Raw genomic sequence first — 27,936 nt, 5'->3', positions numbered from 1 at the left:
TGGAGCTACTTATTAGGAACCACAATCTAAATTTTCAAGTTTCTTATAAATCCTGTTTTAATCAAACATGGTAAGGGGTTTTTTTTTGGGGGGGGAGAGATAAGACGACTTATGAAAACTAAGTACAGAAACCATGCAAGAATTCAAGGGGTGTCAAATCTTAACTGCTGAGATGTAGCTTTCCAGACAGCAGAATGTTTCATATTTCCTGGGGCACTGTTCTGCCATCTAACCTTTTCCTGAGGCCAAAGCATGATGTGGTTTTGTCAGTGAAAGTCCTCTCCAACCACATCCATGAAGCATGACAGGAATCACGTCACAGATGAAAAGCTCTCAGGGAGTTTTGGCTGTGGTACATGTACATCACTTTTGCCAACCTATAAACAAAGCCAGTGACAGTCCGCAGAACAGGGAGGGCAATCAGGCTGTCATGACGACGGTAGGAAGTGATGGAGGGAAAAGCAGTGAAGTGTCAGCGTCATTCCTGACAGTGGACTTGGCGCTTCAAAAGCCGTTTGCTGAAAAACATTCCCTGGAGAAAATATGGTGGCAAGCAGAACCCAGCACAGTTGATTCCTGCATCCCACCCATCAGGTGATTGACAGGTGGATGTGGTTTTGTGGATATTACTTCGTGGGTCAGATTACACGCAAAAGTGGCCCATGAACCAGAGATTTTCCACCCCTGTGCTAAAGAGATGTTCTGCCACCTCCAAGGTGGATTGAAGGAAATAAAAAATATTTTCAAGCCAACTTTCATTTTGCACAGGAGCCCATCACTCGAGAATCATGCCTTCTTATCTTTCTCTAGGTCAGGGTTTCCCAACCTTGTGCCTCCAGATGTTTTTGGCCTACAACTCCCATCATCCCTAGCTAGCAAGACCAGTGGTCAGGGATGATGGGAGTTGTAGGCCAAAAACATCTGGAGGCACAAGGTTGGGAAACACTGCCTAGGTCAGGGTTTCCCAAACTTGGGTCTCCAGCTGTTTTTGGACTACAACTCCCATCATCCCTAGCTAACAGGATAAGTGGTGATGGGAACTGTAATCCAAAACTTGTAGTCCAAGTTTGGGAAACCCTGCTCTAGGTTAAGGCTCCTTACATCCTTTCTTCAGAGGGATGCAATTACAGACATTATTCTTTCAATACTTTTATAGGCCAGGCTATGCTCAACATAGGGACGCGAGTGGCGCTGTGGGTAAAACCTCAGCGCCTAGGACTTGCCGATCGTCAGGTCGGCGGTTCGAATCCCTGCGGCGGGGTGAGCTCCCGTTGCTTGGTCCCAGCGTCTGCCAATCTAGCAGTTCGAAAGCACCCCCGGGTGCAAGTAGATAAATAGGGACCGCTTACTAGCGGGAAGGTAAGCAGCGTTTCCGTGTGCTGCGCTGGTTCGCCAGATGCAGCTTGTCACGCTGGCCACGTGACCCGGAAGTGTCTTTGGACAGCGTTGGCCCCCGGCCTCTTAAGCAAGATGGGTGCGCAACCCCAGAGTCGGACACGACTGGCCCGTACAGGCAGGGGTACCTTTACCTTTATGCTCAACATACAGGCATCTATGCATACCCACACTAGAGATACTGTTAACAAAGGAGGCAGTCTGGAGTTTTTTGAGGTGGAAAACCACACACAACGTGAAACGGCACAAACAATTTATTAAACAAGAATGTCATATTTCCCAAAGGGAAGTTACTCTTAACTCACATTGCTGCAGGAACAAGAAAGCTGGGCTTGGATCGAGGAAAGGGGAAGACTTGAGGAGGGGGAGATGCATTGGTGTCCACGTCCCTCAAAATGGAAGGTTTTGAGCAACACACGACTACAGGGAAGTACTATCCCAACATATACAAAGCAACAACTCTCGCTCCCCACTGACCTTTGCCCTGACTCACCACTGCAATTGCAGAAATATTATTTTTCCTGCTTAGAAGGGTAGGAGGAGATTACTGGTGGTTCTTGTCATAACTCCTACACTGGCTTCTGCTTTCTGGAGGGAGTCGCAGCCCATGAGAAGACATGCAGAGCTCTCCCGTCTTTGCATGTAGGTGGGAATCAGAGCCCTAAGAGACACGGAGCAAGACCCATGCTGGGCGGCAGGCAGTACGGCGGCCCAGTAGGGACACCACACCAATCCTGCATTTCTGCTCCTTGCATAGCATCACCAGAGGAGGGCTAGTGCCCACCCCCTACAGCTCCCTCTCTGGAAGACACATGTAGCTTTGTGCCTCTGGACGCTGGCTCAGATGCCCTGGCCCACCCAGCTCAGGGGGTGGGGGAGCCTGGCTGCTGTTCGGCAGCTACCAATGCGAGGATGTCACGCTCAGGCCAGCAGGCGGCTGTACTCAGAGAGAGCAGAGGATTTCTTCACACCATCCCAGATGCGAGCTGCATAGTGGAACCTGCCCAGGAGAGGGAAAGGAACATGGCAGTCAGCTTCAGCCCAGAGGCAAACTGGGTCCTACTGAGTTATCTGCTCTGTTCCACAGTAGCCTCACAATACCCATAACGTTATGGCAAGTTAATCTGCATACGTACATTATTTATTTCTACTTTCAAATGGCAGATACACACACACACACACACACACACACACACACACACAGGTGTTTGTGTTATTTTTTATTTTTTATTTTGAAACAAGTAACAAGGGAGGATGAGCACACTGGAAAGATACAAAAACCCCAGAAAACCGAGGCATGCAAAGGAAGGAAGGAAGGAAGGAAGGAAGGAAGGAAGGAAGGAAGGAAGGAATACAGGGTAGAGAATCCATGCCTGACACAGACAAAACTCAGGTTTTCAAGTTTTTGTCAGCCACATCCTGTTTCTAAATTTCTGTGTGCAGGAGAGCTAGAAACTTGCTTTAATATATAAATGTGCTTCTTCAAAGGCAGATTTTACATCTGAAATCTGATTCTGCACTTGTGCAGTAGGCCTGCATGCAGAGGAAATTTGGCAGCCCTTTCTCTGGCATACCAGGAGAAGGGCAGGCCTCTTCACTTCTACGTAAGGGTGACTGGTGCCCCTCTAAAATGCACTGCGGCTCACAATGCTGCCCAACTGCCCGCAACTCTGTTTACTGTGGCTACTAATACCTCTTGCATGTCCTGAGGATGATCCATATAATGCACAACAGACTGAGAGCATGCATGCTCGCAGAAGCGAGGCAGCTTTCATTATGCAGTGAAACTCACATTGCGTTTATAGTAAAGGCATTCCTGACTCTCACACCCCTAGGTTTAAAATCCTCTTAAATCACGTGCAAAGGTTAAGATGGAGACATTTCAAAGGATGAGGTACATCTTATACAGCAATTTTTGTTCTGTTCTGAGTGGAAGTCTTCAGAATAACATACTTTTAGACATCACAAATGTCCAGTATATGCATCTCAGCATTGCCAGTTAAAGAGTCTGATGCGCAGGTTGCTATCTCTGTGAAAACAAGCCTTTCTGGCTAATTGGGAGCAATTAGCAATTTACAACACGTTTAATTTTATGGCTTGGTTAGAAGTGTGGTTTTACTGCTTGTGATAGGTGCCAGTTGTTTTAAGATTTCGTAGCTTTGCAATAAGCTTAAGGTTTTGTGGTTTTGTGACAGGAAACATTGTTTTGAGAAAGAAAATATTGTTTTAAGGTAAGAGAATGGGGACCAGAAGGCTGGTAATTTGATTCTGGTCTGTATCACCTTTCTTGGTGTGGACATCACAGAGATGCAAAATACGCCTTCCTCCCCTATGTAACAGGTTCAGCTGGGCGACCTTGGGTCGAGGGAAATTATTAACAGGACACTCAGCTCTGCGGTCCGAGCCATTGTCTGAAACCAGCCAAGGCAGGGTGGTACATGAAGTGATGACACATTAACTCGCTCAACTCAAAAGGGAGCCTAGCACCTTCAATATGAAGCTTTATTGTGACATGAGCTTTTGAAAGCAGAAGCATACTTTGCCAGATGTGGGAAGCTGGAACGTTATTTAATTACATAAAATGATTAGCATGGAGAGTGACTTGCCTGACGAGAACGGATGCTCAATGGGCCTTGCAATCCCCCAAGTTAAGACCCCTCTTAAGTTATTCTCCTATGCTACTTCAACCACCAAAATCACACACACACACACACACACACACACACACACACACTCTTACCAGTTCTTTTCGGTCAGGATGGTATGGGACAGCTGAGGCCGGGACATAGACATAATCTGGCTCCGAAGCTTGGCAATCAAAGACTGGAAACTGGGGTGCCCCTTGTACCCAGGCAGGAGAGAGAAGAGGGGGCCACTCCCAGGGGCTGCAAAGGAAAGGAAGGCAGGCAGGTTACTCCATCCATTGGGGCATCTGGAGCTTTCACCAGAATACAAACAGCCCTTTCCAAAAGGAATTGTAATGAGAGAGAGAAAAAACCTATCAAATAATAAAAAAACACTGATCCTAGGAGGAAAAAGCAAGCAAGTGATTTGTTACCTGGTGTAACTGAGGTTGCAGTTCAAGCCGTGATGGGGCCATCACCCACATCTGGCTGGGTTGAAAGGGCAGCACCGGCCCAGGAGGTCCTGGGCTGGCTCAGCCCCTCGTGGAACACCCTGTTTAGGGGCTTTCAGTGGATTAAACTAAACTGGCACCAACTTCACAGGCACAAGGTGGATGGAGGGACACCTTCACACAATCCACACACCCCACCAGCCCAGTACACTGGGGATGCAGGTTGCAGTGCTATTTGGAGCAGCAGGGAGAAATTCAGTGGATGGATTTTGCTCTGTGCTCCAGGGTTGCTGCAATTCATCATATCAGGGCAGAACTATATGCAATCCATACGGAAACCTAAATCACTCATGCAACATAATTCTGCTATTTTGGCTAAACAGGGTAGGCAGCAAAATGTGCTCTTAAAGCCTTCCCTTCCTGCAGTTTTCCCACCCCAACTGTTCTTCTAGTAAAAGCCTATCTTCTCCCCAGAATAAAGGTAAAGGTAAAATACACCTGACAGTTAAGTCCAGTCGTGAACGACTCTGGGGTTGTGGTGCTCATCTCGCTTTACTGGCCAAGGGAGCTGAAGTTTGTCCGCAGACAGTTTTTCCAGGCCATGTGGCCAGTATAAGTGAGCCACTTCTGATGAAACCAGAGCAGCGCACAGAAACACCGTATACCTTCCTGCCGGAGCAGTACCTATTTATCTACTTGCACTTTGATGTGCTTTTGAACTGCTAGGTTGGCAGGATCTGGGACCAAGCATCGGGAGCCCACTCCGTCGTAGGGATTCGAAGTGCTGACCTTCCAATTGGCAAGCCCTAGGCTCTGTGATTTAGATCACAACGCCACCCATGTCCCAAGTTACCCAGAGTAGACCCACTGAAATTAATGGACTTAACATAGTCATGATCAATTGCAATGGGTTTAGTCTGAGTAAAAGTGGAATACCACCGAATACCGTTAAGCTCTTTTTTTGAGAGAACTAACTTGGCAGATGGCTGGAAGGGAAGGATTCTGAGCACACAAAAGGGCTAAGCCTGTTGCCATCCCCATCCCATCTTCCACCCAGGAGCCACCTGCCGCTAATTCATATGAAAAAGAAAATGGTAGGCAGGTGAAAGGATTTCTAAGGCTGATGTAAGACGGATGCTGTGCATTGCTTCTCTGTTTCAGTTTTGATTTAGTATTTGTATCCACCTTTTTAAACAACAACGCTGTGCTCAAGGTGGCTCGCAGTAGCAATATTAAAAAATCAGCAGACATTGCGATCACTGTAATCATATCTAAAGCACGGCAGCGTATAAATAAAGCAGAAAACGAGTTCAGCAAACAATGCCATTCGATACAAACTCATAATGAATCAAAATACCAGAAATGGCTGCTGAGCACCAGCCCTGCTCTCTTGCTCACATGGTGAGCTAAATATTAAATGTGGATTCAATTATGTTGGGGACCAGTTGGCAGAGGAATCTGCCCAGAGGCAGAAGGCAGTGGGGGCTTCAGACCTTCTACCTGTTTAAATATCAAGCAAAAGGGCTGGAGACACAGCTCCAGCTACTCACCTGCCCTAGGCAGAGCATCATCCGAATCGCTGTCCATAAATGGCAGTAAGAACAGGTTGACCTCTGAGTCCAGGTAACTTTGAGGAAGGCCAGGAAATATGTTGCATTCCAGCATGGAGAGGGTGCCTGGTGGAAAGAAACAGTGCGGTTAAGCAGACAACTGTCTTGAGATACCCCGAAATATGATTTTCTGGGTTTCGGGGGCTTAATAGGTGGCAGCCAGGAAGTCATTGCTGCCTGCTGGCCCACTGGGTCAACAACGTGTTGTATTTGGGATGAGAAAGCGCAAGTCTCTACACTGCCTCCTTTGGCAGGCTTCATCTTCTAGCTATTTTAAGCTCCACAATCTGGCCTTTCAAATAAATTGGAAAGAGGCACATTACCTTTATATTTCAGGTGAGAGTGCATCATAATCTTGTCAATAACCAGGTGCATCTGCTTCAGGTTCCGGGGGCAGAAGTTCTCCCTCTTAGCTTTGTTCTGGAGAAAAACTAGAAGGGGGGGGGGGAGAGGGAGGTTTACAAGTGTCCTAAATGTGCCTGTCCTGATTGCTCAAATCTAAGCAAGAAGAGATAGGGCCATCCCCACCCTAAGCCAGAACTCATCCAATTGTGGCGCTCATAGGAAGGGGAGTTGTCTGTTCAGATTTCTGAATTGGCAGCTGTTAATGGCTGTGGGCGTTATTTTGTCACGTCTACCAAGACGCTGCACAAACACACAATCTAGGATCCCGCTTGCAGCTTGGGTTACCTCAGCTGTGTTTCAAGAGAAGAGCTGGGAAAATGTGGAAACACCAACTAAGATGCCATCGGTGGCCTCTTTCTGCTTTGCCCCTTGTTTTCACCATCCCATGCCTTCTCCATCCCTTGGGTCTCTGCCTCCACCCCCCACCATCCTTTGCTTTCCACCCCACTGCCCACTCCAGATCCCAGGAAAAAGGGCTCTCTTGTGGTCTCCCTCCTTTATTGGTGGAACATTGTCTGGGAAGCACCAAATGGCTGGAGGCCAGTTAAATTTCCACTATGCCCTGAATTGGGGGGTCTGGTAGAACATTAGAACTGCTGCTATGCCTGGCCGCCAGTTGCTGCTCTCATTGGGAGTACCCAGATACAATTTTATCTTTCTTTAGGGAGGCCCTTTGAGCAGGTATCGGCTGTAGGCCATCGCAGGACCCTGCCAGATGCGATCACTCTTGGAGACAGGATACTGGGGTGAGAATGGGACAGGCCACTGATCCAGACCAATAAAGATGTGCTTATGCTGTTTCGTACCAATGTGCGGGTAGTATTCTGTGCCCTCATCCGAGCCAGAGGAGCCGCTGGATTCATGACTGGGAGACGGAGTGGAGGGCTTTACCATCTCAGCTGTCTGCAAAAACCTGCAACAAAAAGCCAGCAGCGGTTGAAGACTAGGAATAATATTTTGCAATGAATAAGTAAGATGAAGCATTGTTTGAATAGACCTTGTCCCACCTCTAATTGAGAATGGAAACACTGCAGGAGCTTTCTGCTACCAGCCATTTTTAAATTTTTGCTGTTGTATGAGAAACCAAGTGATACCAATTCTGAGCGCACAAATAGCTGGGGCAGCTTGAAAGATGGCAACAGAAGCATGAAGGTGAAAGAGGCATTTTTCTTTTTCTTTCATCCAGAGATACTGGGCTAGCACCTACTGGTTGGCATTAAGATGGCCAGTTAGTACCCACAGAAACAGATACCCCTATACTGTCTGAAATGGATCAAACCCAACCAGCCCATCACAACCAGACATACACTCAGAACTTACAATACTAAACAAACATTTTTTCCTCTTGTCAAGACCGCTTCAAAATGTATAGCGCAAAATACCAACTTTTTGGAAATACTGGGTGTTTCTCAAGGATTTTAAGTACCAACAAACAGGAGAGTCACCAAAAGAAAAAATCCATTCTCAAGACTGCAAATTTTTCTCAAGATCAACCCTACAATTTAGCTTTCGAAATCTCTGAATTTTCAAATATACCCGCACAACTTCAGAGCTGAGGAAACAAAATGAGAACAAGTGCATATCTGAAATCTATCAATTCCCTTAGCTTACTGGTAACAGCATAGTATAAAGAACATGAGGTCCTATGTTTTGTCTAGTAATCTCCAGTTAAAAGACACCCAAATCCAATGCCAATGAAATCTTAGGGACTGAGTAAAATTCCCAGTGCTCAGAGGGTCATATCTTCAGCATCCGGTATAGCTGGCACCTCTCTGCAGTATCCCACACACAAAATAAATTATGCCTTATTTGTATTAAATTATAGAGGTAGCAAAATCCACCACTTGTGGGAACAAGTTGCATGCTACCCAAATGTAGAATTCAGGTTCAGGTTTGAAGGGAAAGATTATGCCCAGCCCTCTTGCTTAGGCAGCAGGAAAACGAAGGGGCTTAACTTCTGACTCTGAGGCACTAGGGCAGGCTTCCTCAAACTCGGCCCTCCAGATGTTTTTGGCCTACAACTCCCATGATCCCTAGCTAGAAGGACCAGTGGTCAGGGATGATGGGAACTGTAGTCTCAAAACCTCTGGAGGGCAGAGTTTGAGGAAGCCTGGCCTAGGGCCTTTGGTTTGACTCTTTCGTTTCCTACGGCTGTGTGACTAGCATGCCTCACCTGTACAGGCTCAGATCAGTAAACCAGTCTTGCACCACGATGACCACATGGCAGACAGTGAAGAGGAAAGCAGCAATCTGGAGGGACTGGAAGGAAAGCAGGTGTGAGTAGGAGACGGGTCAGGGCTTGGGACCTCAGGGTACAAGGTTTTGATCTGAGCATGCTCTCAAGAACGCAGGCCAAAGGACACCTTTGTTCCTGTGCTGAGAGCGCCATGCTTCAAAATCAGCTGCACTTTTGGTGGGAAACATCCTTTGGCCTCCTTTGGGTCAGATGAGTTTATTGAAGGGACAAGGCCAGTGAAAAAAGAGTTGAGGGAGAGTTATATTGTAAGGATTACAGAAGATAACAGAACTGAGCCAGGAAGCTGGCTTGGAAAGGGCAGGATTTTCCCCATTTCTCCAGCTTTGCTTTCACTTAAGCCTTAGCACTGTGAGGACCAACGGAACAGGGAGCTACCTGTCTCTGTAGGGAGGTTCACCCCCATCATCTGCCAGAGGTGAAGATTCTGCAGCTTATTCCCTACACCCACATCCACCACCATCACCTGACACATGCAAATGATCCCTACCTGCATCTCAATGTAGGTATGAGGCAGATTATACTCCGGAGGCAGCTTGCGGTCATTGTTGATCAAGTGATCTAGAATGGAGGGACTGAGAATGGGCTACAGAGAGGGAGAGAGAAAGGAAAAAGCCTTTGGAGGGTTTTGTTCACCGTAGTTTCTAACCTGAGGCTACCCTGTTGTCAGTCCTCGTTTCTTAGCTAAAGCTAGGCCTTTCCTAGGGCACTAGGTTTTCCTACTGAACGATGCTACCTCCTTCTCAACAACTCATGGATGAAACATTATAGCCTGTGAATTGAGAACGTGACCAATTTATATTCTTACTCGTTTTGTCTTTCTTCACTCACCTAGATGCTCAACAAATTTGGTACTCACATAGCTCCAACCTCTCCTTTCTTGTACCCCATCTAACAAACCCAGTGGATCACTTTCTGCTCTCCAGACTGGACTAGCTACTCTGTCCTGCTCGCCCACACTCTGGGAACAAATGCCTCATGGAAGAGAAGCGTTATAAACTGCCTTAAAGATCAGCTGCCTTGATCAAATAAGCTTCAATCTCAAAACAAAAACAAAGAGATCTTTCACCAAACGTGTTTGTGGCAAGGCAATGGAGGTCTGGCATTTAAACCCATCCAGGGTCTACTGGAAGTTGCATGGAGAATTCTCCAAAGACAGTCGGAGGCAATTGCAGAATGATGACCAAAGCAGAGACCTGAGTGTCAAGGAAGATGATACGCTCCTGGGTGATGAAGAAGTCGATGCCACTGGTCTGGTTGCCCCCACGCTCCTTGATCTCCTGGCTCTGAGTGCGGAACACATAGGTTCTGGAAGAAAGGATTGGCAGGAAAGACAAAGCAGAGTTGATAAATCTATATTGAATTCCGCTTGTCGCAGTGAAGACTGATCACTGACTGGCTGAGCAAAGGCATGGAATGTTCCATCATTCCTAGTGCTTAAAGAAAAAAGATGAGAAAACGTCTGCAGCCACACATGTCAGTGTGAGGGAAAGAAAAGCTGCCAGTTTAGCAGGGATTATAATCTTATTTAGATACTGGGGACAGGAGCAGATTCATGAGGCTGTGTTTTAACTGTTTTTACTGTCATGACTGTGTATCACGTTGAGATGATTGCGTAGAAGGCAATGAATAAACTGATGGTGACGACAACAAGGCAAGCTTAGTGCTGGAAAGAGATTCTGGGATGTAGAGAATCTAAGGGGCAGAAATCTCAGAAGCAAGGTGGTTGAAGGAAAGATTCTAAGTACACAAATGAGAAACAGATGAAGGAGACTTAAGGGCAGAGGAGATAAGGGATAAAAACCATTAAGAGGAGGTGGATAAATGTTACATATTGACTTGAATCGGTCAGTTATTTGGCTTAAGGCTTCTAGTACCGCTACATCAGTGTCAAGTAATGTCTCCAGCCAATCAAAATCACAAGGCGATAATTTTCAAAGCTTTATTTTCAGCATGCCCAAGATGCATTGTCCTGAATCTTCAGGCAACCCCACCCCCTAAACAGCTAAGAGGATCTCCCAACAGAGGAAGTCTCCCCAACTACTTTCCGTATTCATTCTCTCAACTTCATCATCCAACCCTTTCCATTTAAACAGCCTGAGTCTGCACTTGTGGTTAACTGTTCCCCTGAGCCAAGCCCCCAAATTACCTTTGATCCTCTTCAGGCTGGTTGGCGGACAGCAGTGACATCACCATGGATTTGCCTGTGCCCTGCAGTCCCAGCACCCCAACCACCAGCACATCCGTTTGGTCCAGGAGATACTAATGGGGGGGAAAACACTTGTAAAACATAACCAGCTAGGACAGAAATCACAGGAGTTTTAAAGAGAGGGATTTATCTAGGTATTGTTACCATCGTTTCTCAGCGCGGAGAAATGTTCCCAGGGAAATAACCCATCCCCAGTGCAGGCATACTTGATCACAGAACAAGTGCCGAGCAATTATAAAGTGGGATTACTGGGGGAGCGCAGGAAAGCTGCAGGAAGAGGAAGGGGTGCAGATGAAAGATGGCCAGTAGGAAGTCCCTGGACTTTCACAGTACCTCAATGGCGCTGTCACACCAGTTCATTTGGTCGTCCACCAGCTTGATGCTGTGTTTCATCTTCTCCGGGGCTAACAGCTTGGCCTGGCCAACCACAGCTGGAATGGCAAGAGGGTCTGAGGTCAACAGGGACCAGGTGATAGGTCCCACATAAAGGTTAAATGCACCATTATTTATTTAAATGATTAGTTGTTTAATGCAAAAATAAAAAAACAGCTTACAAAAAAGTGAAAAAGGCCTAACGGAACAAAACAACGCATTCCAGTGAAGTCATTCCAATAACCCATAAACAAAATACGGGCAGTGATCATTAACAGCTTTCAAAAGTCCCATTTACTCCCCATTAAATATTGCAGCTCTTTCTAGGAACAGCAATGGCATTTCAAAAGGCGAGTCTGATTTTCCCAAGTTCTGCTCTGCCCTACTTCTTGTTTGAACTTTCGCCAGACATTCCCACACAATTCCAAGTCCATCCGTCCCCAGTCACAGGGACTAGCACAGTGTTCCCCAAACTTTTTACACCTAGGAACCACCCCACTGCCAGATTAAAAGTGAAGGCACAGCTCATACACCCAAGAGAGGATACGTGCAAGATTTCTCCACTGGTGCCTAGAACAATGCGTGGGACTTCCCATTTAACAGCACTTTGCAGAAGTTGGACCTCCCTTTGCTCAGTAAGTACAGGGCCAGTATCAGGGACAGATATAACTGTGCATCTGCTGAGGCCCACAGTACCTGCTGCCGCCCTCCGGAGTTTCCTGGTCCTGCCACTCTTCCTCTTCCTATCAGTGCTTGCTCAGTCACCCCCTTTCGAGTATGCAAGCAATGACAAGCGGCAACTCCTCTGGGCAAATGTGCAAAGCACGCAAGAGAGTGGGCAACAGAGACTTGGGAGAGGAGTGAACACGCTGCCCAGAGCCCCACCACCATCCAAAGCAAAGCAAACAGAATGGGCACCAAGTGAGAAATGGTGCAACTTTCTGAGTTGCTGGCGATTCCAGAGTGTCAGTCCATTGTTGTGCGAGGGCTTTTCTAGGCATCTTAACTCAGGACTAAGGACCTTTACATGCTTACCTCAGATTAACCCCCAATGAACTCAATGGGACTTATAGTTTTGAACAGATGTGCATTGGATTGCGTTGTCAACCTCTCGGGTTGATGCCGGTGCCTTTATTTTGGGTGGCCACACAAAGTGCTGGATGTACAGTGGTACCTTGGTTCTCAAACACCTTGGTACTCAAATGCCAAAAACCCAGAAGTAAGTGTTCCAGTTTCTGAACATTTTTTGGAAGCCGAACATCCAATGCGGCTGTCGGCTATTGTTCCCGGGGAGCCTGCACCAATCAGAAGCTGTGCCTTGGTTTTCAAACATTTCAGAAGTCAAACGGACTTCTGGAATGGATTAAGTTTGAGAACCAAGGTACCACTGTATTCATTTATGTTGGCCAATTCACCAAAGCACACTTCACGAGGCCCGGTGACACAGTGGACTAGAATCTTACACTGAGAAGTGAAAGCAGACACTCTTGAGGTGCTTTGCATACCTGACTGGCAGGGGTGCTTCTTAGCACTCTGTCTCTCATGGGAGTTTATTACAAATCAGGGCCTTAGACTGGTTAATTTTACAGTGGTACCTTGGTTAACGAACTTAATCCATTCCGGAAGTCCATTCTTAAATCAAGGCGTTCTTAAACCAAGGCGTGCTTTCCCTTAGCAGCGGGGGACTCAATTTACAAATGAAACAACCTTCAACAGGAAGTGAAACATGTTCCTATTCCAAGGCAAAGTTCACAAACCAAAACACCTACTTCCGGGTTTGCAGCGTTCTTAATCCAAGTTGTTCATAAACTAATCTGTTCTTAAACCAAGGTGCCACTGTATTTGGTGCAGCGTGTAGACAATGCATTGGGCCCTAATACTTCCTCCATGCCCCTTCTCTCCTAATCACAGCTGGCCTTTGCAGCACCCCAAGTCTCTACATTGTTTTAGTCTGGAACAGGCCAATGAGGCTACACCTCCGGAAGTTGCCATCTCTCGTGACTTACGGTCCATGACGCTGCTGGGTGCAGTTGAGCCCATGCCCCGATTCTGGATCTGGTAGACCGGCTGCGTGGGGCGCTGGCCCTCCTTCTCCACCTTGGCGACAGCAGCGGGGGGCTGAGCGGACGTCTCCGTTGCCCCCGCAGGACCTTTGCCTTCCTCCCGTGACTTCATCAGCACAATGGGCTTCTCTATGGCCGGGGCGGCGGCAGGCACTGGAGCAGGAGTGGGTGTTGGGGTCCCCTTGGACTGTGAGGACACAGAGGCTGAGGACACAGAGGCCGAAATCCAACATCTCTCTCGGCCAGAAACAGGAGCACAGCCTCATTGGCTCAAATGCAACACTGCCTCCTTCCCAGAGCTGGCCACGTGACCCACCCACCTCTGTGCTACCTAAAACAGCCGGGGTTGAAAAGAGGAGTCCCTTCTCTTGTGGGTATCTAAGCTCCAGAATCCTTGTTCCTCCACCTCACCCTATATAACTTCTAAAAGGGAAATTCACACAGAGAAGATGAAATTAAAAGAAGAGGGAATCTCTCTCTCTCCCCAATCCCTTTTCAAACAGAGAGGTAAGGAAAGAAAGAATTGGCAGCTAAGAAGTCCATAGAATACTCCTCTCGAGGAAGTGAATCAGAGTACATAATTTTATATGCACCCCACCTCTGCACAGTTCAAAGCATGCTGAAGGCGACTGACAACATGGGGAAAATAAGTAACTGCAATGAACAAAAGTAAACAACAAATAAAACATTAAAAAACACAAAACTATTCCCACATCACAAAATCGAAAATAAAGACACAAAAAACAACAGCAACAACGGCCCCCACCTACCCACCCACCGCCCTGTGATATTTGGCTGAAGGCGAAGCATGCAATAAATGAAAAATATATAAATGATAAGCTCAACAATAGCCCAGCCCTAGCTGCTAACCTCTAAGCTTTCTATTATATATCAACTGTCGATGAGTGCCAGCATCAATAACTTCAGCTAAGCTCTGCATGGCAGGCCTGTTGCTCAGGAGCAAGCGAGAGCAGCCACAGGAGCTCTTACTGGCCTCTTCGGAGGGCAACCATGGGATCGAGCAGGGGACTAAGGCCCATCAGGCCACAGCGTGCTGGCATTTTGTCTCCCAACCTACCCTTTCTGCAGGTGGCTTGGCCAGGATGATGGGTGTCTTCTGCATCACGGTTCCCACCGGCTCATCCACTGGGTCCTACAAGGAGTAGAACAGGGTCAACTTGGGGACCCACATCACTCCCTCACCTTATTCCCACCGCAGCCAAAGCGTGGAAATTACCCGCCGGTCTCGCTCGCGATCCCAGGGGACGTAGTCACGATCCCGGCCCGGCCCAGACAGGCTCTGGTGACCCAGCTCCTTGTCACGGTTCCAGCGGCGACGGCGCTCGTACAGCCCAGGCTGGCTGTGCCCTGACTCGGACATGTGGAAGCAGGACCTGGGAGGAGGAAAAACAAGAAGCTGAATAAATAATAGTAATATCTGAGAAACAAACTTTTGTCTGAGTACATAAACAGCAGCTGTCACCTGTTTCCGCAAGGATGCTAAGAGACACTCAACCAGCAGGTTTTGGGGAAGGGTCAGAAAGATGCAAGCAAAGAGCAGAGGAATATAACAAAGGGAAAGGGCTCTGCCAAGGCCTCTCTTGCTATTTACATTGTGATCATGAGTCCTTTGCCTGGGGTCAGCTTGGGAGAACGTGGCTGAGGTGTAAAATATGTGTATGGAAGAAGGTGTCCTTTTCTAGATCAAGGGTGATACTGAGAAGCCTTTGAGGCTTGGATTTGACTATAACTACCGTACCTGAATAACCCTTCGCTGGATTGTTCTTGGTCACTCTGGGGTGTGACTGAATGTTGAGAAGCAGCATGTGCAATGCCCACACATGCATTGATTATTAAGAATACTCCAAAACCCAACAGGGGGTGGGAATTGCTTTTTCCTCTGTAAACTATTGGTCATGAAAACCCGAAGACCAGAAGTACAACTTGGAATCGAATATTCTTCCCTTGTCTCTGAAAGTCCAGTCGACTGAGTTTCAACCACAGACCTACCCATCCCTTTCCCAAGGCTTGAGATAACTCAAAGGCCTCAGGCCCTGAAACCTGCTCCCAGGTGGGCTCACAGCTCAGCAAGAGGATGCAGAGCAGCCTCAGGTTCCATCCATGTCAGAACTAACCAAACATGAAGGAAGGACTAGGAAAGACCCTACCTGAGGACTTAAAAACAACGGCTGCCACTCAGCACTGGGCTGGATCATCTGCCTTCACCCATTGGGTGAGTTGCACCACTGTTGTTGCTTTTTAAAGGTGGTGTTTTGTTTTTTTGTAAGGCTAGGACCAGAACCAATGAATTCAAGAAAGAAAATTCTGACTAAACAACAGGAAGAACTTTCTGACAGCAAAAGGTGTTTGACAGTGGAATGATCTCCCTCAGGAGGTTGTGGACTCTCCTTCATGGGAGGTTTTTAAGCAGAAGCTAGATGGCCACCTGCCACGGATGATCTAGTTGAGATTCCTGCATTGCAGGGGGTTGGACTAGATGACCTTTGGGATCCCTTCCAACTCCAAAATTCTATGATTCTACGATGCTGTGAAACAAAAGCAGATGTGTACAGCGGAAGGTTGATAAGATGCCAAGGCTGAAGGAAGCCTTGCTCCTGTACCAAACCTGTCCTTGTATTAAAGGGATATCTGCAGGCTCTCTACAAGTGCCCCCAGTCATCCAAGGTAAGGATTTTCAGGGGTTGTGTCCTGCCTGTGCAATTCCCTTCTTCAGCAAGATCTACCTAGTGCCAATACTGTTATCTTTTGGATGCCGCGCAAAAGCATTTCCATTCTCTTAGGATTTCTAATGCATTTAGCATGCTGTAATTTTATTGCACTTTGTTTTAATTTCAGAATTTTTCTTTGATTTTGCAAACCACTGGAAGCTTTGCTGAAGATCTGCATATAAATGTTTGAAAATGTCCCTCAATCTTTAAAGAGCTGTGCTGTATACATTCCGGTAGGCACAACATTTTCTCCTCTGTACCTATCAAAATTCCCTCCTCCATGCAACTATTAAAAATATAAGGGCTCTGCTTGCACTTTAAGGTGACCAGGTGCAAAGGAAGGGAGTGTTGAACATGGCACTGTGTTGAAGTTTGGGATCAAAAGTGGGACCTAGATCAGCAAATTACTTTAAGGTTACTGGCCTAGATTAAACACTCATCTGACTCAATGGCTGCATCCAGATAGCACAATAAAGCTAAGCCATGAGTAAGCATGGCTGGAATAAACCTAGCCTCCCTCCCAGGGATAGCCACGAAAAGATCAGGAGTTTCTGCTTCTAGTTTTGATTTACCAGTTTTGGCTTCAGCATTACGTCCAAACTATGTTTAATCCTTCCCAACCTTATGCCCTCCAGATGTTCTGGACTACAACTCCCATGAGCACTGGGTGTGATGTCAGTTGCAGCCTAAAATATGTAGAGGTCACTATGGTTTGCTGAAACTCAAGCTAGTTCCCTAAGCCGCAGTGTGAAGTGACTTTGTTTCAAACACACCATCGCTGAGCTTAACGTGGACAATATGGCATGATGTGGATGATCAAAACATGAAGCATAAGCTTCTTTATGTCCACGCTGGGAGATAAGCAAGGGCTATACCAGCCTGAGGGGAGGGGAGGCTTGTTATTGTCACAGTAAACCATGGTTGCTGTTGCTTTTTATTTTTGCAATGTCTGAACACAGCCAATGTAAGGCAGCTTTCCTGGATCTCGTTTCAAACGTGAGAAATCAACCCTGCAGTGCTCATTACAGCTGTGCATTAAGCACCTCAACAGGCAGCCGCAGAGAACAATATGGAGATGGGTTAGCAACCTGGAGGAAGAGGAACGGATTTAGTCCGCTTAAAGTTTCCATGCAAATAAAGAGCAGCTTGTAGGGAAAAAGAGCAAAGTAAACATGCCTTGCTTAAAAATAAATAAATAAGAGTACAAATGGAGCATGGGAGGCACATAATGCTTCTGAGCATGTGCAGAGTGTCTCACGACTTACTAATTTAACCACCTCCATTTACAGGGAAAGTTTCCAGGTCTGAAGTCATAGCTTCTACGCAAGGTCTAACCATAGGTTGTTGTTCTGGGAGGGGGGTGGGGGTGGGCAAGCAAAGGGACTATATTAATTGGCGGAAGGATACACTCGTATAATTCTGTTTTAACGTCACTAATGCAGTATACAGCGGAGGGATATAGAGGAAAATAAGATCCAACCACCAGCGGATGGATACCGCAAACTCATTTTAACGTGTAGCGGCTGGATACTAGGGCAAAACCCGGAACTACCCACTCCGTCCCAGAGAAATACCTGAGCGGCGGGGCGGTAAAAGCCAGCAGCCCCGCTTACGCAGGAAAGAGATCCTCCAAGCGTCCCTTGAGGCAGAAGGTAGCCTTAGGCGGCGATAACACCTAGTTGAATGCCGGTTGGAATGCGGTCCTGCGAATCAGCGCATCTCGGAAGGTAGCAGGGTTGCGGACCTCATCGGCCACCGTTGCTTGAGCCAACGCGCATGCGCTGGGCGTCATTTCTCGCTCCGGGGACGGGTGAGCGCCGTTGGCTTTGGATTGACGCATGCTCAGTCTGCGGCAAGTGTGTGCATTGCAGCGCTGCTTTCGGAGCCTTTCGTTTGCCTAGGCAGCGTTGCGGAAGTAGTTTCATTTGTACGCATGCGTCAGAAGCCGACAGAACACGCGTAGATAGATCTCATTCCGGGGGCGGGGCGTGAAACCAGAGCGAGGCTAAAGGCCAGGCAGGGCGAATGGGGTAGGCGGGGCTTCCCACCTGGAATGGTAGTGGCGTATAATGGTTGGAGCAGATTATTATTATTACTCTTATTATTATTACTACTACAACACAAAACTTTTTCCCCAGCTATTAACTAGAACTTGACATAGGGGGAGTATTTTGGTGGTGTTAATAAATAAGATCATAAAAAAAGTAGAAGTGTGTAGCCAAAAAAAACAAAAAACAACCCCTGGCTGCCTAATTCAGTACAGCATTCAGTGCAATAAACTCGTTTATTCTGGAGTAGGGGGACCCACTGAGCTAAAGGCTGCGTCAGGTCAATCATGTCTTCACTTTAAAAACTTTTTTTCTTCTTGCATTTGCTTGAATCCCCGTTTAAATCGATCTAAGCTAAATCCAAATCAAATGTGGAATTTCACAAAAGGCACACAAGCATCTCTCCTTGAGCCCCCTTTGGGGAGGGGGGTGTCACAATTCTACACTGGCAGCAAAAAACCGCTCCTGGAAGAATTATTCTGTGGAGACTGAAAACAAGACCAGCCAACTAGGATCCAAACTCGCAGCAGCCTTATCCACGTTAGGCTCGCTTTGTTCTCACAGCCTTCCTTTCCCTCAATCCGAAACGACCGCGCGATCTTCGCTGTCCCTTCCAACTCTTCCAACAAGTCCTTCTAGACTAGAGCATGTGCAGAGTGCTTTTCAGCTCCCACAGGCTTTGAAGCATCCTGACTTGGAGGGGGGTAAAGGTCCCCGTGACCACGAAGGGTGGTGAGTTCCAGGCCATTAAGCGGAGGGACGGAGCACGGGGCGGGGAGTTCCGCAGGTCACCCGAAAGCGCTTGGCTGGGAGTGTTAAGAGGAAAGGAATCGAAAGACTACGACTCCCAGCAGCCTCTGCGCCCTCCCCACTCCCACCTCCCCAGCGATCTCCGGGCTCGTTTCCGGCCGGTCGCCGTGCGCTTTGCGAAAGGGGAGGCGGCGGCCGCAGTAGGAAGAGCAGCGGCCGCGGTGCAGCAGGTCGCGTGCGGCGGGCTCTCCCCGGAGTGCGGGCTCTTGCGGGTGCTCCGGGGCGCCGCCCTCCGAGCACCATGCGGGAGGGTCTGCTGGGCTGGCCCGGAGCAGCGGCGAGGCCTGCGGGATACGCCTTGGTAAGGTCGAACTGGAGCAAAAGGAGGCAAGTTTGCAGCCCGGGGGGAAGGGGGCGCGCCCGCAGCCAGCAGGCGACCCGATCCCTGCAAGGGAGAGAAAAAATGCCCGCGGTTAGATGCTAGGCGGGGCTTGGAAGGGGAACTGGCCTGGATTCGCCCCTTTTGTATAAAACGCAGAAGAGGAGTTGGTTCGCAGCGGAGGCTGCTCGAATGGGGCGCTGCCCCACCGACTCCAGCCTGCCCCAGCTGCATGCCTTCCTACTTACTGCTAGTCCAAGGGGAATCACTGGCCGCCAGCTTCCTGCTCCTCCCCAGACTCAGAGTTGCCCTCTCAGCAGGGAGGAGGAGGGGGACAAAGCTAGAGGATTAGTTGGCTCTGCCTGTCATTGATTCTCATTCTACCCAGGGTGGGGGTCTCTGCCATTCATTCTGCTGGTCCCAGTGGAGCTAAAGGAGTTATGGGCGGCCTCAATTTCCGTTTTGTGTGGCATGCGCACTGCTTTATCAACTGATGGTATGCTGTTATGTTCCCCCCCCCCCAAAAAAAAGCTGCAGCACGTGGCCAGGATCTCTGCGCCATTACCCCAAGCAGGAGCCCATCTATTGCTGCACACCTTCATACAGCTGTTCCAGCAGGAGCTAGGTGGTCCAGTGACCTCCCTCTGGTCCACAGTCTGGATTCAGCCTCCTCCTTGTTTTTGCAGGGTTACGCTTGTGAACTGCAGTTCCTGAGCTTTAATTGTGGGAATGGCAGCCAGATCTGCTGTTCAAGACACGTAATCAGAACTCCTAGGTTAGGAACAGGAGCAGCCGCCTTTGGTGAGGCCATTGGTCCAACTAGCTCCTGCTGCACCGGTGCTTCGTAAATATTTCCCCCCCCCCCCCGCCCCACCAACCACTTGAAAATTGCAGAGGGTCTTGGGGGACTGCTTAATGATTTTCCTGCTTGCTGTAGCAGTTATAACATGCTGTGCCAGACGCTGCATGGTTTTTAATTGCATTTTAGCAGATGAGCCATAGACCACCTGGATGAAGCTTGTGGGCCACTGAGACCAGTACCAGTCTACACTGACTGGCAGTGACTCTCCAGGGTCCCTCCTTGGAGCTGCCGGGGATTGAGCCTTCATGCAAATGCTCTACCAGTGAGCTGTGGCCCTTCCCTAAAATGTGCATGGCTGTTTCCATTTGAGTGCAAGGCATCCTTGGCCAACCTGAAGCTCTCTCCAGATGTTTTGTGCGACAACACTCATCTGATGGGACTGGGAGTTGTAGCCCAAAGCAACTGGAGGGGGCACCAAGTTCGTAAAGGCTGGCGTAAGGGCTTGTGCAGTAGGGAGACTGGGAGCCAGATAGTGCTATGAGATGTCAAGGAGTGGCTGTTGAATCTCCAAAAATGGCAACTCTGCCATTGGTGGAGCTTGCATGTTTTGCTCAGGAACAAAAGTTATTTGGAAAAGAGGGATGGTGAATTTTTTCTACAGCCCAATAGTGGAGCTGCAGCAGCTGCTACTCCTTGGTATGGGAGCTTGTGGCCTTGGTGGCATCAGGGGCTCTCTAGATCCAGGACTCCTGGGTCCCTCTTTCAGTCTTGCCCAATGGGCCCGACTGGAATTAATCACAGGGTCATCTTTTCTGTCCTCCTTTCCCCACTGTCCCACAACAGGTTAGCCCATTTTGTTGTCTGGGGTGCGTCAGTTTCCCATATGACACGGCCCGCAGTTGTGAATTCTGATTTCTCAGGAGAACGCGAAGATTGTTCAAGATGTTTCTCTTCATTTCAGGGCGCTATGGACTTGGCAGGGATGGATGTTGGAGCTGAAATTGAACTGACAGAAGATGGGTCTCTGGATGAACTGCCTCTGCACTTGGTATGCAACAGGGTCTCAGCTCTTCTCCTTGTGGTGTAGGGAAACCTGAATTGCTTCATCTTTATAGATCTACACCAATGCGTGGCTTATGAGAGGCAGGGGGTACCTGGGGTTCTGTACTCTTCTCTGTACTATCCCACTCACCCCAATTTTGCATTTTGTCTAAATTATGTGTGTTTGCCAGCTGTTTACACTAATCCAGAAGGTTACATGGAGCATCAAGTATACAGTGGTACCTCTACTTACAAACGCGATCCGTTTCGGGGTGCTGTTCGCACCCTGAAAAGTCTGTAAGTAGAGACTTTTGTGTGTCTACTTACAGACGTGTGTGTGAAGCACAGTAGAGCGCTTCTGTGCATGTGCGAAGTGTGTGGCGAACCCAGAAGTAAACACTTCAGCTTTTGCCGTGTTTGTAACCCAAAAAGCCGCAACGTGAAGCAAACATTACACGAGGTATGACTTTACTAGTAAAAATATTCTGGTTTTTAAATAATCCCCATTACCCTAAATTAAGCCTTGTTGCTTATAGTGGTGAAGAGCATGAGCAGAGAGCTGGAAGTCCCGTGATGCAGATCCCTGCCCCACAATGAACTTGAGCAGTAACCTTAAATGCAAGTCACTGTCTTGAATCTTTTACATGGGGATAACATGGGTTTGCTTTGCACAGTCATTCTTCTTAGGATTGTCAAGAATAAACCTTTGATTTGTTTGAGAAACAAGCATATCACTACTAAATAATATTGGGTTGAGTCCATTGTTGGCTTTGCTCAGAGTAGGCCCACTGAAAGTAATGGGCAGGACTAACTTATACCCATGGAAATTAATGCAACTAACTTTGGATACAGCTGGATTCAACCTATTTGTTTTTATCTTGCTGTCCTTCAGAAGTGTGTGCAGAGCAAGGCCGTAGTCCACTCTCAGGGGGAAATAGTTTATTGTATTTATTTACAATAAATTCTTCCATCGATGGAACTGAAGGTCTCCCATCCAGGCCTTGATCCATCCCAGACCTGCTTAGCTTCAGCAAGGTGATGGGCTCGTGTATCGTTCAGCAATTGTTTGAACTAGACAGTGTTCTCAGTCCCAAACCTTTTAAAGATTAAATGGGGAACATGTGGCCCTCCAGATGTTAGATTCCAAATCCCTGGCCTTTGCCCATAAGGGCTTCTGCAGACAGGAGCTGGGGTCCAACAGCATCTGGATGGCCACAGATGCATAGGATTGCAGTATAAATCCTGAGAGGTGGATATCATAAGCTCCATACAAACCTTTTGGCATTCTCCGGGCTTCAGCAGAAGCCTTGCTTTTCCCCACGACTTACTAAAACTAGGCAGGAGAGCCCATGGGGTCAAGATGCTTTTCTGTCAAGGAACTCAGACATAGGCTTGGGATTCTCACCCACCAATTTCTCACATTCATTTTCTAATCACATTCCGTTACTTGAAAACATGTTTGGTTTGGGTTAGTTCTTTCTCCTTTTTCTGCTTCTTTTACTTTTCTTTTGACTTTTGACTGGTTTGACTTTTTTTTGATGATTATATTTTGATCTATGATTTTGTTGTTGTTTGACCACTTGGGGATGTTGTTTTAGAACAGAAAAGCAAGTGACCCACAGCTGCCAGAAATCCCATCCGACAAAATTACTCTTGGTGTCCCAAGAGTCTGCCAAGCCTTGCATTTTGCAACCATAAGGCTAGAAACTTAAAATAGAGAGTCCTGAGTAGATCAAGAAATGCTGAGTGGATTGAGAAATGCCCAATACTTGTCTTCTGTTCCAGTCCTCCTCCCACCACCCCAAATTTGGAATTGTGACGTGCGCACAAACGTGTCCGTAGCATGTGATTTTTAATGGTGTCTGGTGTGGTGTTATTTTTTATTGAAAGTATTTCAATTATAAAGGAATAAAGTGATGGAGAAAAAAGGGGTAGAAGTGAGAGGGGGAAAAGAACGAAGGTGTGTATAAGGGGAAATAAATATACGTACAAAAATGCAATGTAATATACTCCCATGCATTCTTATCAGAATGAGCCCAGCCTTGGCTGGGGAGGGCGGGGTATAAATAAAAATTATTATTAATTATTATTATACAGTAGGCATGACCAAAGTCCGTTTTGGGGGCCTAATCCGGCCCGCCGGTTGCTTTAATCTGGCCCCTGTGGCAGCTTATTTCCTGGGGTAAAATCCTAAAATAAAACCTCAACAACTTCAATCCTTAAAAAAAGCTCAAAAACTTCAACCCTAAAAAAAGCTCAACAACTTCACTTCATCAAATCTGGCCCTCTTTGAAAAAAAGTTGGACACCACTGTTATACAGGGTGAGTCCTTTAAAAGAGGCCCCGTGGATAGAGTACACATGTTCCACGGAGCCTCTTTTAAAAAACTCACCCTGTATAAATTGATGTACAGTGGTACCTCGGGTTAAGTACTTAATTCGTTCCAGAGGTCCATTCTTAACCTGAAACTGTTCTTAACCTGAAGCACCACTTTAGGTAATGGGGCCTCCTGCTGCTGCCACACCGCCGGAGCACGATTTCTGTTCTTATCCTGAAGCAAAGTTCTTAACCTGAAGCACGGAGTCTGTAACCTGAAGTGTATGTAGCCTGAAGCATATGTAACCCGAGGTACCACTGTAGTGTTATTATCCTAAGCATATGTAGATGTTAATAGCCCGCTACGTTCTTTATCAACTCATTCCATTCCATTTATTTATTTTTTTGAAATAACTTTTATTTTACAAAATAAATTTCACATTTACCACATTTAAAATTGTAAACCAAACAAGATTCTTCCGAATCTTACGACTTCCCTCCCTCCCCCCCCCCCCTGTGGGGCCCTTTATATGTCTAAATCAACTGCATATTATAGTTCTTCCACAATATGGCCCTCCAAAATACCCACCGTCTTTGTAACATTGCAAGAGTTAATGAAAGCCTGCCAAAGAACTCAAATGATTACAGTGTTCTTTTAAATACAGTCTATATATGTCCCATTCCCGATTGAAGCTTTGATCCCCTGTATCAGCTCATTCCAAATAACATCCTATTTTTCCACACAAAGCCTACGTCTGTAAGCAGGAATGGTGTCTGGTGTTAACATCTCTCTTTCTCCTTCCACCACCAGGAAAACGCCAAGAACTGTCTCTCCTGGGAAACCCTGGACGCCTCCAGCAGCGATGACGATGGGGAGGCCTATTTCACCTTCTACCTCCCTGCCCGCCGCCCGGCCCGGCCTGCTCAGCGCCTCCCGGCTCAGCGCCCGCCAGCCTCCCCCTCCGCCCGGTCGGCCGCTTCCGCGAAATGGATCCCTCCTTTGTACCCCTGCCCGCTGCGCCCCAGCCTTCCCACTGCCCCCGGGAGCCCGGCGTTCGGCGCTCACCAGTGCCAGAAGTGCCTGCAGGTCTTCATGGAAGAGTGGCACTACGCCCAGCACCTCAAGGACCATGCCCAAGAGGAGCTGCAGAAGCCCGCGGCGCCACCACCCCGGGCACGCTCCCCACCCCGCAAGCTGCGCTGCCTGGAGTGCGGCAAGCGGTTCCTGCACCCAGAGCACTTTGCCCGGCACACCAAGTGGCACCTGAAGCTGGTGCGGAAGGGCATCAAGGTCTGCCACAGGAAGGGGTGCAGGCGCTCCTACTCTTCTTCCTCCTCCTCCACTTCCCCCGCCTCCCAAGCCGCCTATGTTTACAAGCCCGCCGAAACGCAGCTGGGAGCGAAAGGCGCGTCCGGCCTGCCGGCTGCGCAGGAGACTCCGGGGCAGCCGAAGAGGCTCCAGGTGCCCCGGGCCCAGAAGGCGGGCAAGCGGAAATCCTCCAAGCACCAGAGGAAGCTGCCGGCTGCCAGTGCTCCGCCCGCAGAGGGCCTGCTCGGTCCCGCCCACCCGGGGCATTCGGTGGCCATCTTGGACGGGGACGTCGGCGTGGCCCTGCTGCAGCCGTGGCAGAAGCAGGAGGCCATTTTGGAAGGCCAGGTGGCAGGGGGCCTGTTCCAGCCGGCGGTCATGAATGCCGACAACCAGATCATCATCCTGGACGGCGACGAGGCGGAGGTGCAGGCCACCCTCTTCGACGGGCAGGGGAACGTCAACGCCCTCCGGCCTCTTTTCCTCCAGGCCGAGGAACAGGCGGCCATTTTGGACGCTCCGGTGAGCCTGAGCTCCCTGCAGTTGGGTGGAGTCAATAAGGACCAGGCCGCCCTTGCCGCCGGCTGGGTCTCCCAGAACCCTTGCACGCTACTCCGGACTGTGCTGCTCCAGGCGGACGAGCAGGGGGCCGTCGTGGACGGCCAAGCGGAGGCCAGCCCCATGCAGCAGGTGATCATTAAGACCTCGGAAGGTGCATCTACGCTGTATCTGGACCCAGACCCTCACCTTTCATCTGTGGACTTGGCCACCCTCCACCTGGTCCCTTTGCACCAAGAGTCTCAGTTTATAACCGTCCCATACGGGAACGCATTGACCTTGGACAGCACAGATCCGGCCTGCGACGGGAACGGTGGTTGGGAACAGCCCCAGGCCGCCACCGTGCAGTTCTCGGGGTACATGCCAAACCCGTGTCAACAAAACAAGCAGCCATCACCCCCGGCGACCACCAACCTTTCCCCCAAAGGCTCCGTGGTTGTCCGCCTGCTCCCCGGCACGTCCGGGGGGGACCACCCCGAGGTCTTGGACCTGGAGTACGACATGGGCGGCGGCATCCCTGTGGCCTCTGAGCCATGGGAGGCAAATGGGAGGGCTGGGCCAGAGGCCTACGGTGCCGAAGTGGTGGCGGCGGCAGAGGAGGACTTCATCGTGGTGGAGGTGGACCCTGACTCGAGGGGCCCCAAGATGGCGGCGGTGGGCCGCCCCCTCAGCAGCCACAGGAGGCGGGCCTCCCGCAGGAGGAGGGTTCGGAAGCCGGCCAGAAGGAGGAGGACTGCGTGGGGCTTCCGGTGCCCCGATTGCGGGGCGCACTACAGCCGGGTGTCCCAGCTCCGCGCCCACCAGAAGTGGCCCCGGCGCCGAGGGCGGGGCTTCCTGTGCGAATGCGGGACTTCCTTCCGTGGCCTGCTGCACCTCCTGAGGCACCAGCTGCAGCACCTGGAGGAAGCCCTCTTCATCTGTGCGGCCTGTGGGAAGTCCCTCAAAGGGCACACGGGCCTCGCCAGGCACGGCTCCTGCCACCCTCGCCCGGCCCACTTCAGCTGCCCGTGCGGAGCCAGCTTCCGGCGCCTGTCCCGCTACCTCTGGCATCACGTGAGGAACCAGCGGCCCGGCCTGCGGGTGTACACCCTCTCAGGTTTCCTCCCCTCGAGCTGAGCCAGGTGGGCTCGCTCAGTCAGGGCCCCAGGAATATCTGGAGGTCCTGTTGAGAGCGGACCCCCAGCCTTTCGCCCACCAGTCCCTTGGCGGTTCGCCTTATATGTCTGGGGACCCGAAGACAAAAGGCTGCTGCTTCCAGGGGAGCATTAGTCTGACACGGTTTACTGGTTGTGAAGCTTAACCTGTTTCTGTTGGGATGTATTTCTTTTGTTTTGTTCCCCTCCCCTCATGTAATTATGACTGTGAAAATTAAAACAGCAAAAAATGCTGAGTCCATCACTCTTTGCTTACCTGCAGGGGGAGGCCTGTGTGGTAGCAGAAACCTGTATTTCTTATGTGGGTTGTGTTCACAAGAGGAAAGCTGAGGTGTGTAGACTGGGATTGTTCAGAAAGGCATGGGCTGCAGCGTGAGGCACAGAGATATCTGGAGGGGGCCAGCTCCCATCATCCCTGACTATTGGTTAGAGTAACCAGGGCTGATGGGAATTGGAGTCCAACAGCACCTGGGTGGGGGGGGGGCACACATCATATTGGCTGTCCTTGGTGTAGCAGCTCAGCAGACTGAGAACACATCTGGGTTGACTGCAAAGGTGCACCCAATGAACCAATCAACAGCTTCTTTTCACATTGTAAGTTATTTTCAATACAGGTACAGTGGTGCCTCGCAAGACGAAATTAATTCGTTCCGTGAGGCTCTTCGTATAGCGGTTTTTTCGTCTTGCGAAGCAAGCCCATTGACAGCTTAGCGCTATTAGCGGTTTAGCGGTTTTTAGTGATCAGCTGTTAAGCGGCTTATCAGCGGATCAGCAGCTTAGCAGCTTAGGAAAAGGGGGGGAGAGGGGAAAAACCCCGAAGGAACTCGCAAGACTTTTTCGTCTTGTGAAGCAAGCCCATAGGGAAATTCGTTTTGCGAAGCGCCTCCAAAACGGAAAACCCTTTCGTCTTAGCGGGTTTTCCGTCTTGCGAGGCTTTCGTCCTGCGGGGCACCACTGTACCTAAACTAGGGGTGGCAGGCACCATCTTAAGCGGTGCTTCCTCCTGCCAGAGAATGCAGAACGCATCTTCTAATATGTTTTTGCAACATGTGTGCATGAGCTGAAAACAACTTATGTATATATCTATGCAGTTCTTGGGATACATCCAGACTCAGTCAGTTGAAATTAGGTTGAATTGAAATCAACGAGTCACGTCGTAGCCACGACTTTATTTGAGAACTTGTCAATTTCAGTGGTAGAGCTACTGTGGATCCAGCCCATTGCCTTTTCCTGTATCCACATGAATGCAGATTTCATTAATCGTTTGATATGACCTCTATTCCAGGGGAGTAAAGAACTCTGGTCTCTTCCTTGGAAGTGGCTGGTGAGATGCAAACCCCTCTCCTTAAAACTGCTGCCTCAGTGTGTATTGGGATGGCAGCCCAGGGGTGGGAGGGAGGAACGAAAAGTGCCCCTGATGTTTCCTTCCTTAGGACTGGTGTGCAGCCGTCATTTAGCAACAGGAA

The 27,936-nt window shown here is 49.0% G+C and overlaps 2 protein-coding genes across 8 annotated transcripts; one reads left to right on the top strand and one right to left on the bottom strand.

The window, feature by feature from the left end:
* Positions 1-1,631: 1,631 nt before the first annotated feature.
* On the bottom strand, positions 1,632-17,910 carry SMG9 (SMG9 nonsense mediated mRNA decay factor). Of its 4 annotated transcripts, none has more exons than XM_083753983.1 (14): positions 17,688-17,910; positions 14,622-14,778; positions 14,463-14,537; positions 13,328-13,571; positions 11,283-11,380; positions 10,890-11,002; positions 9,937-10,048; positions 9,231-9,326; positions 8,660-8,745; positions 7,293-7,399; positions 6,405-6,512; positions 6,022-6,147; positions 4,136-4,280; positions 1,632-2,395 (listed from the first exon to the last, which is right to left on the bottom strand). In XM_083753983.1, the coding sequence occupies exons 2-14, from the start codon at positions 14,763-14,765 to the stop codon at positions 2,317-2,319; spliced, it is 1,533 nt and encodes a 510-aa protein (XP_083610109.1). In that variant the 5' UTR covers positions 14,766-14,778; positions 17,688-17,910; the 3' UTR covers positions 1,632-2,316. The 4 variants fall into 4 exon arrangements, with proteins under 4 accessions (XP_083610109.1, XP_083610110.1, XP_083610111.1 ...); XM_083753984.1 differs by lacking the exon at positions 17,688-17,910 and adding an exon at positions 17,379-17,477; XM_083753985.1 differs by lacking the exon at positions 17,688-17,910 and adding an exon at positions 17,157-17,196.
* LOC310851406 (uncharacterized protein) lies at positions 17,701-26,706 on the top strand. 4 transcript variants are annotated; one of them, XM_083753774.1, is made up of 3 exons: positions 17,701-17,840; positions 21,054-21,140; positions 24,261-26,706. In XM_083753774.1, exons 2-3 carry the CDS (start codon positions 21,060-21,062, stop codon positions 26,430-26,432), a joined length of 2,253 nt encoding a protein of 750 aa, XP_083609900.1. In that variant the 5' UTR covers positions 17,701-17,840; positions 21,054-21,059; the 3' UTR covers positions 26,433-26,706. The 4 variants fall into 4 exon arrangements, with proteins under 4 accessions (XP_083609900.1, XP_083609899.1, XP_083609898.1 ...); XM_083753773.1 differs by having other exon boundaries at positions 17,805-17,923; XM_083753772.1 differs by lacking the exon at positions 17,701-17,840 and adding an exon at positions 18,926-19,272.
* The last annotated feature ends 1,230 nt before the right edge of the window (positions 26,707-27,936 follow it).

This window comes from Podarcis gaigeae (genome assembly GCF_964106915.1).
Source record: "Podarcis gaigeae genome assembly, chromosome: 8".
Taxonomy (NCBI): domain Eukaryota; kingdom Metazoa; phylum Chordata; class Lepidosauria; order Squamata; family Lacertidae; genus Podarcis; species Podarcis gaigeae.
The sequence above is the reverse complement of the archived record's forward strand: the minus strand, read 5'-3'. Positions and strand labels throughout refer to the sequence as shown.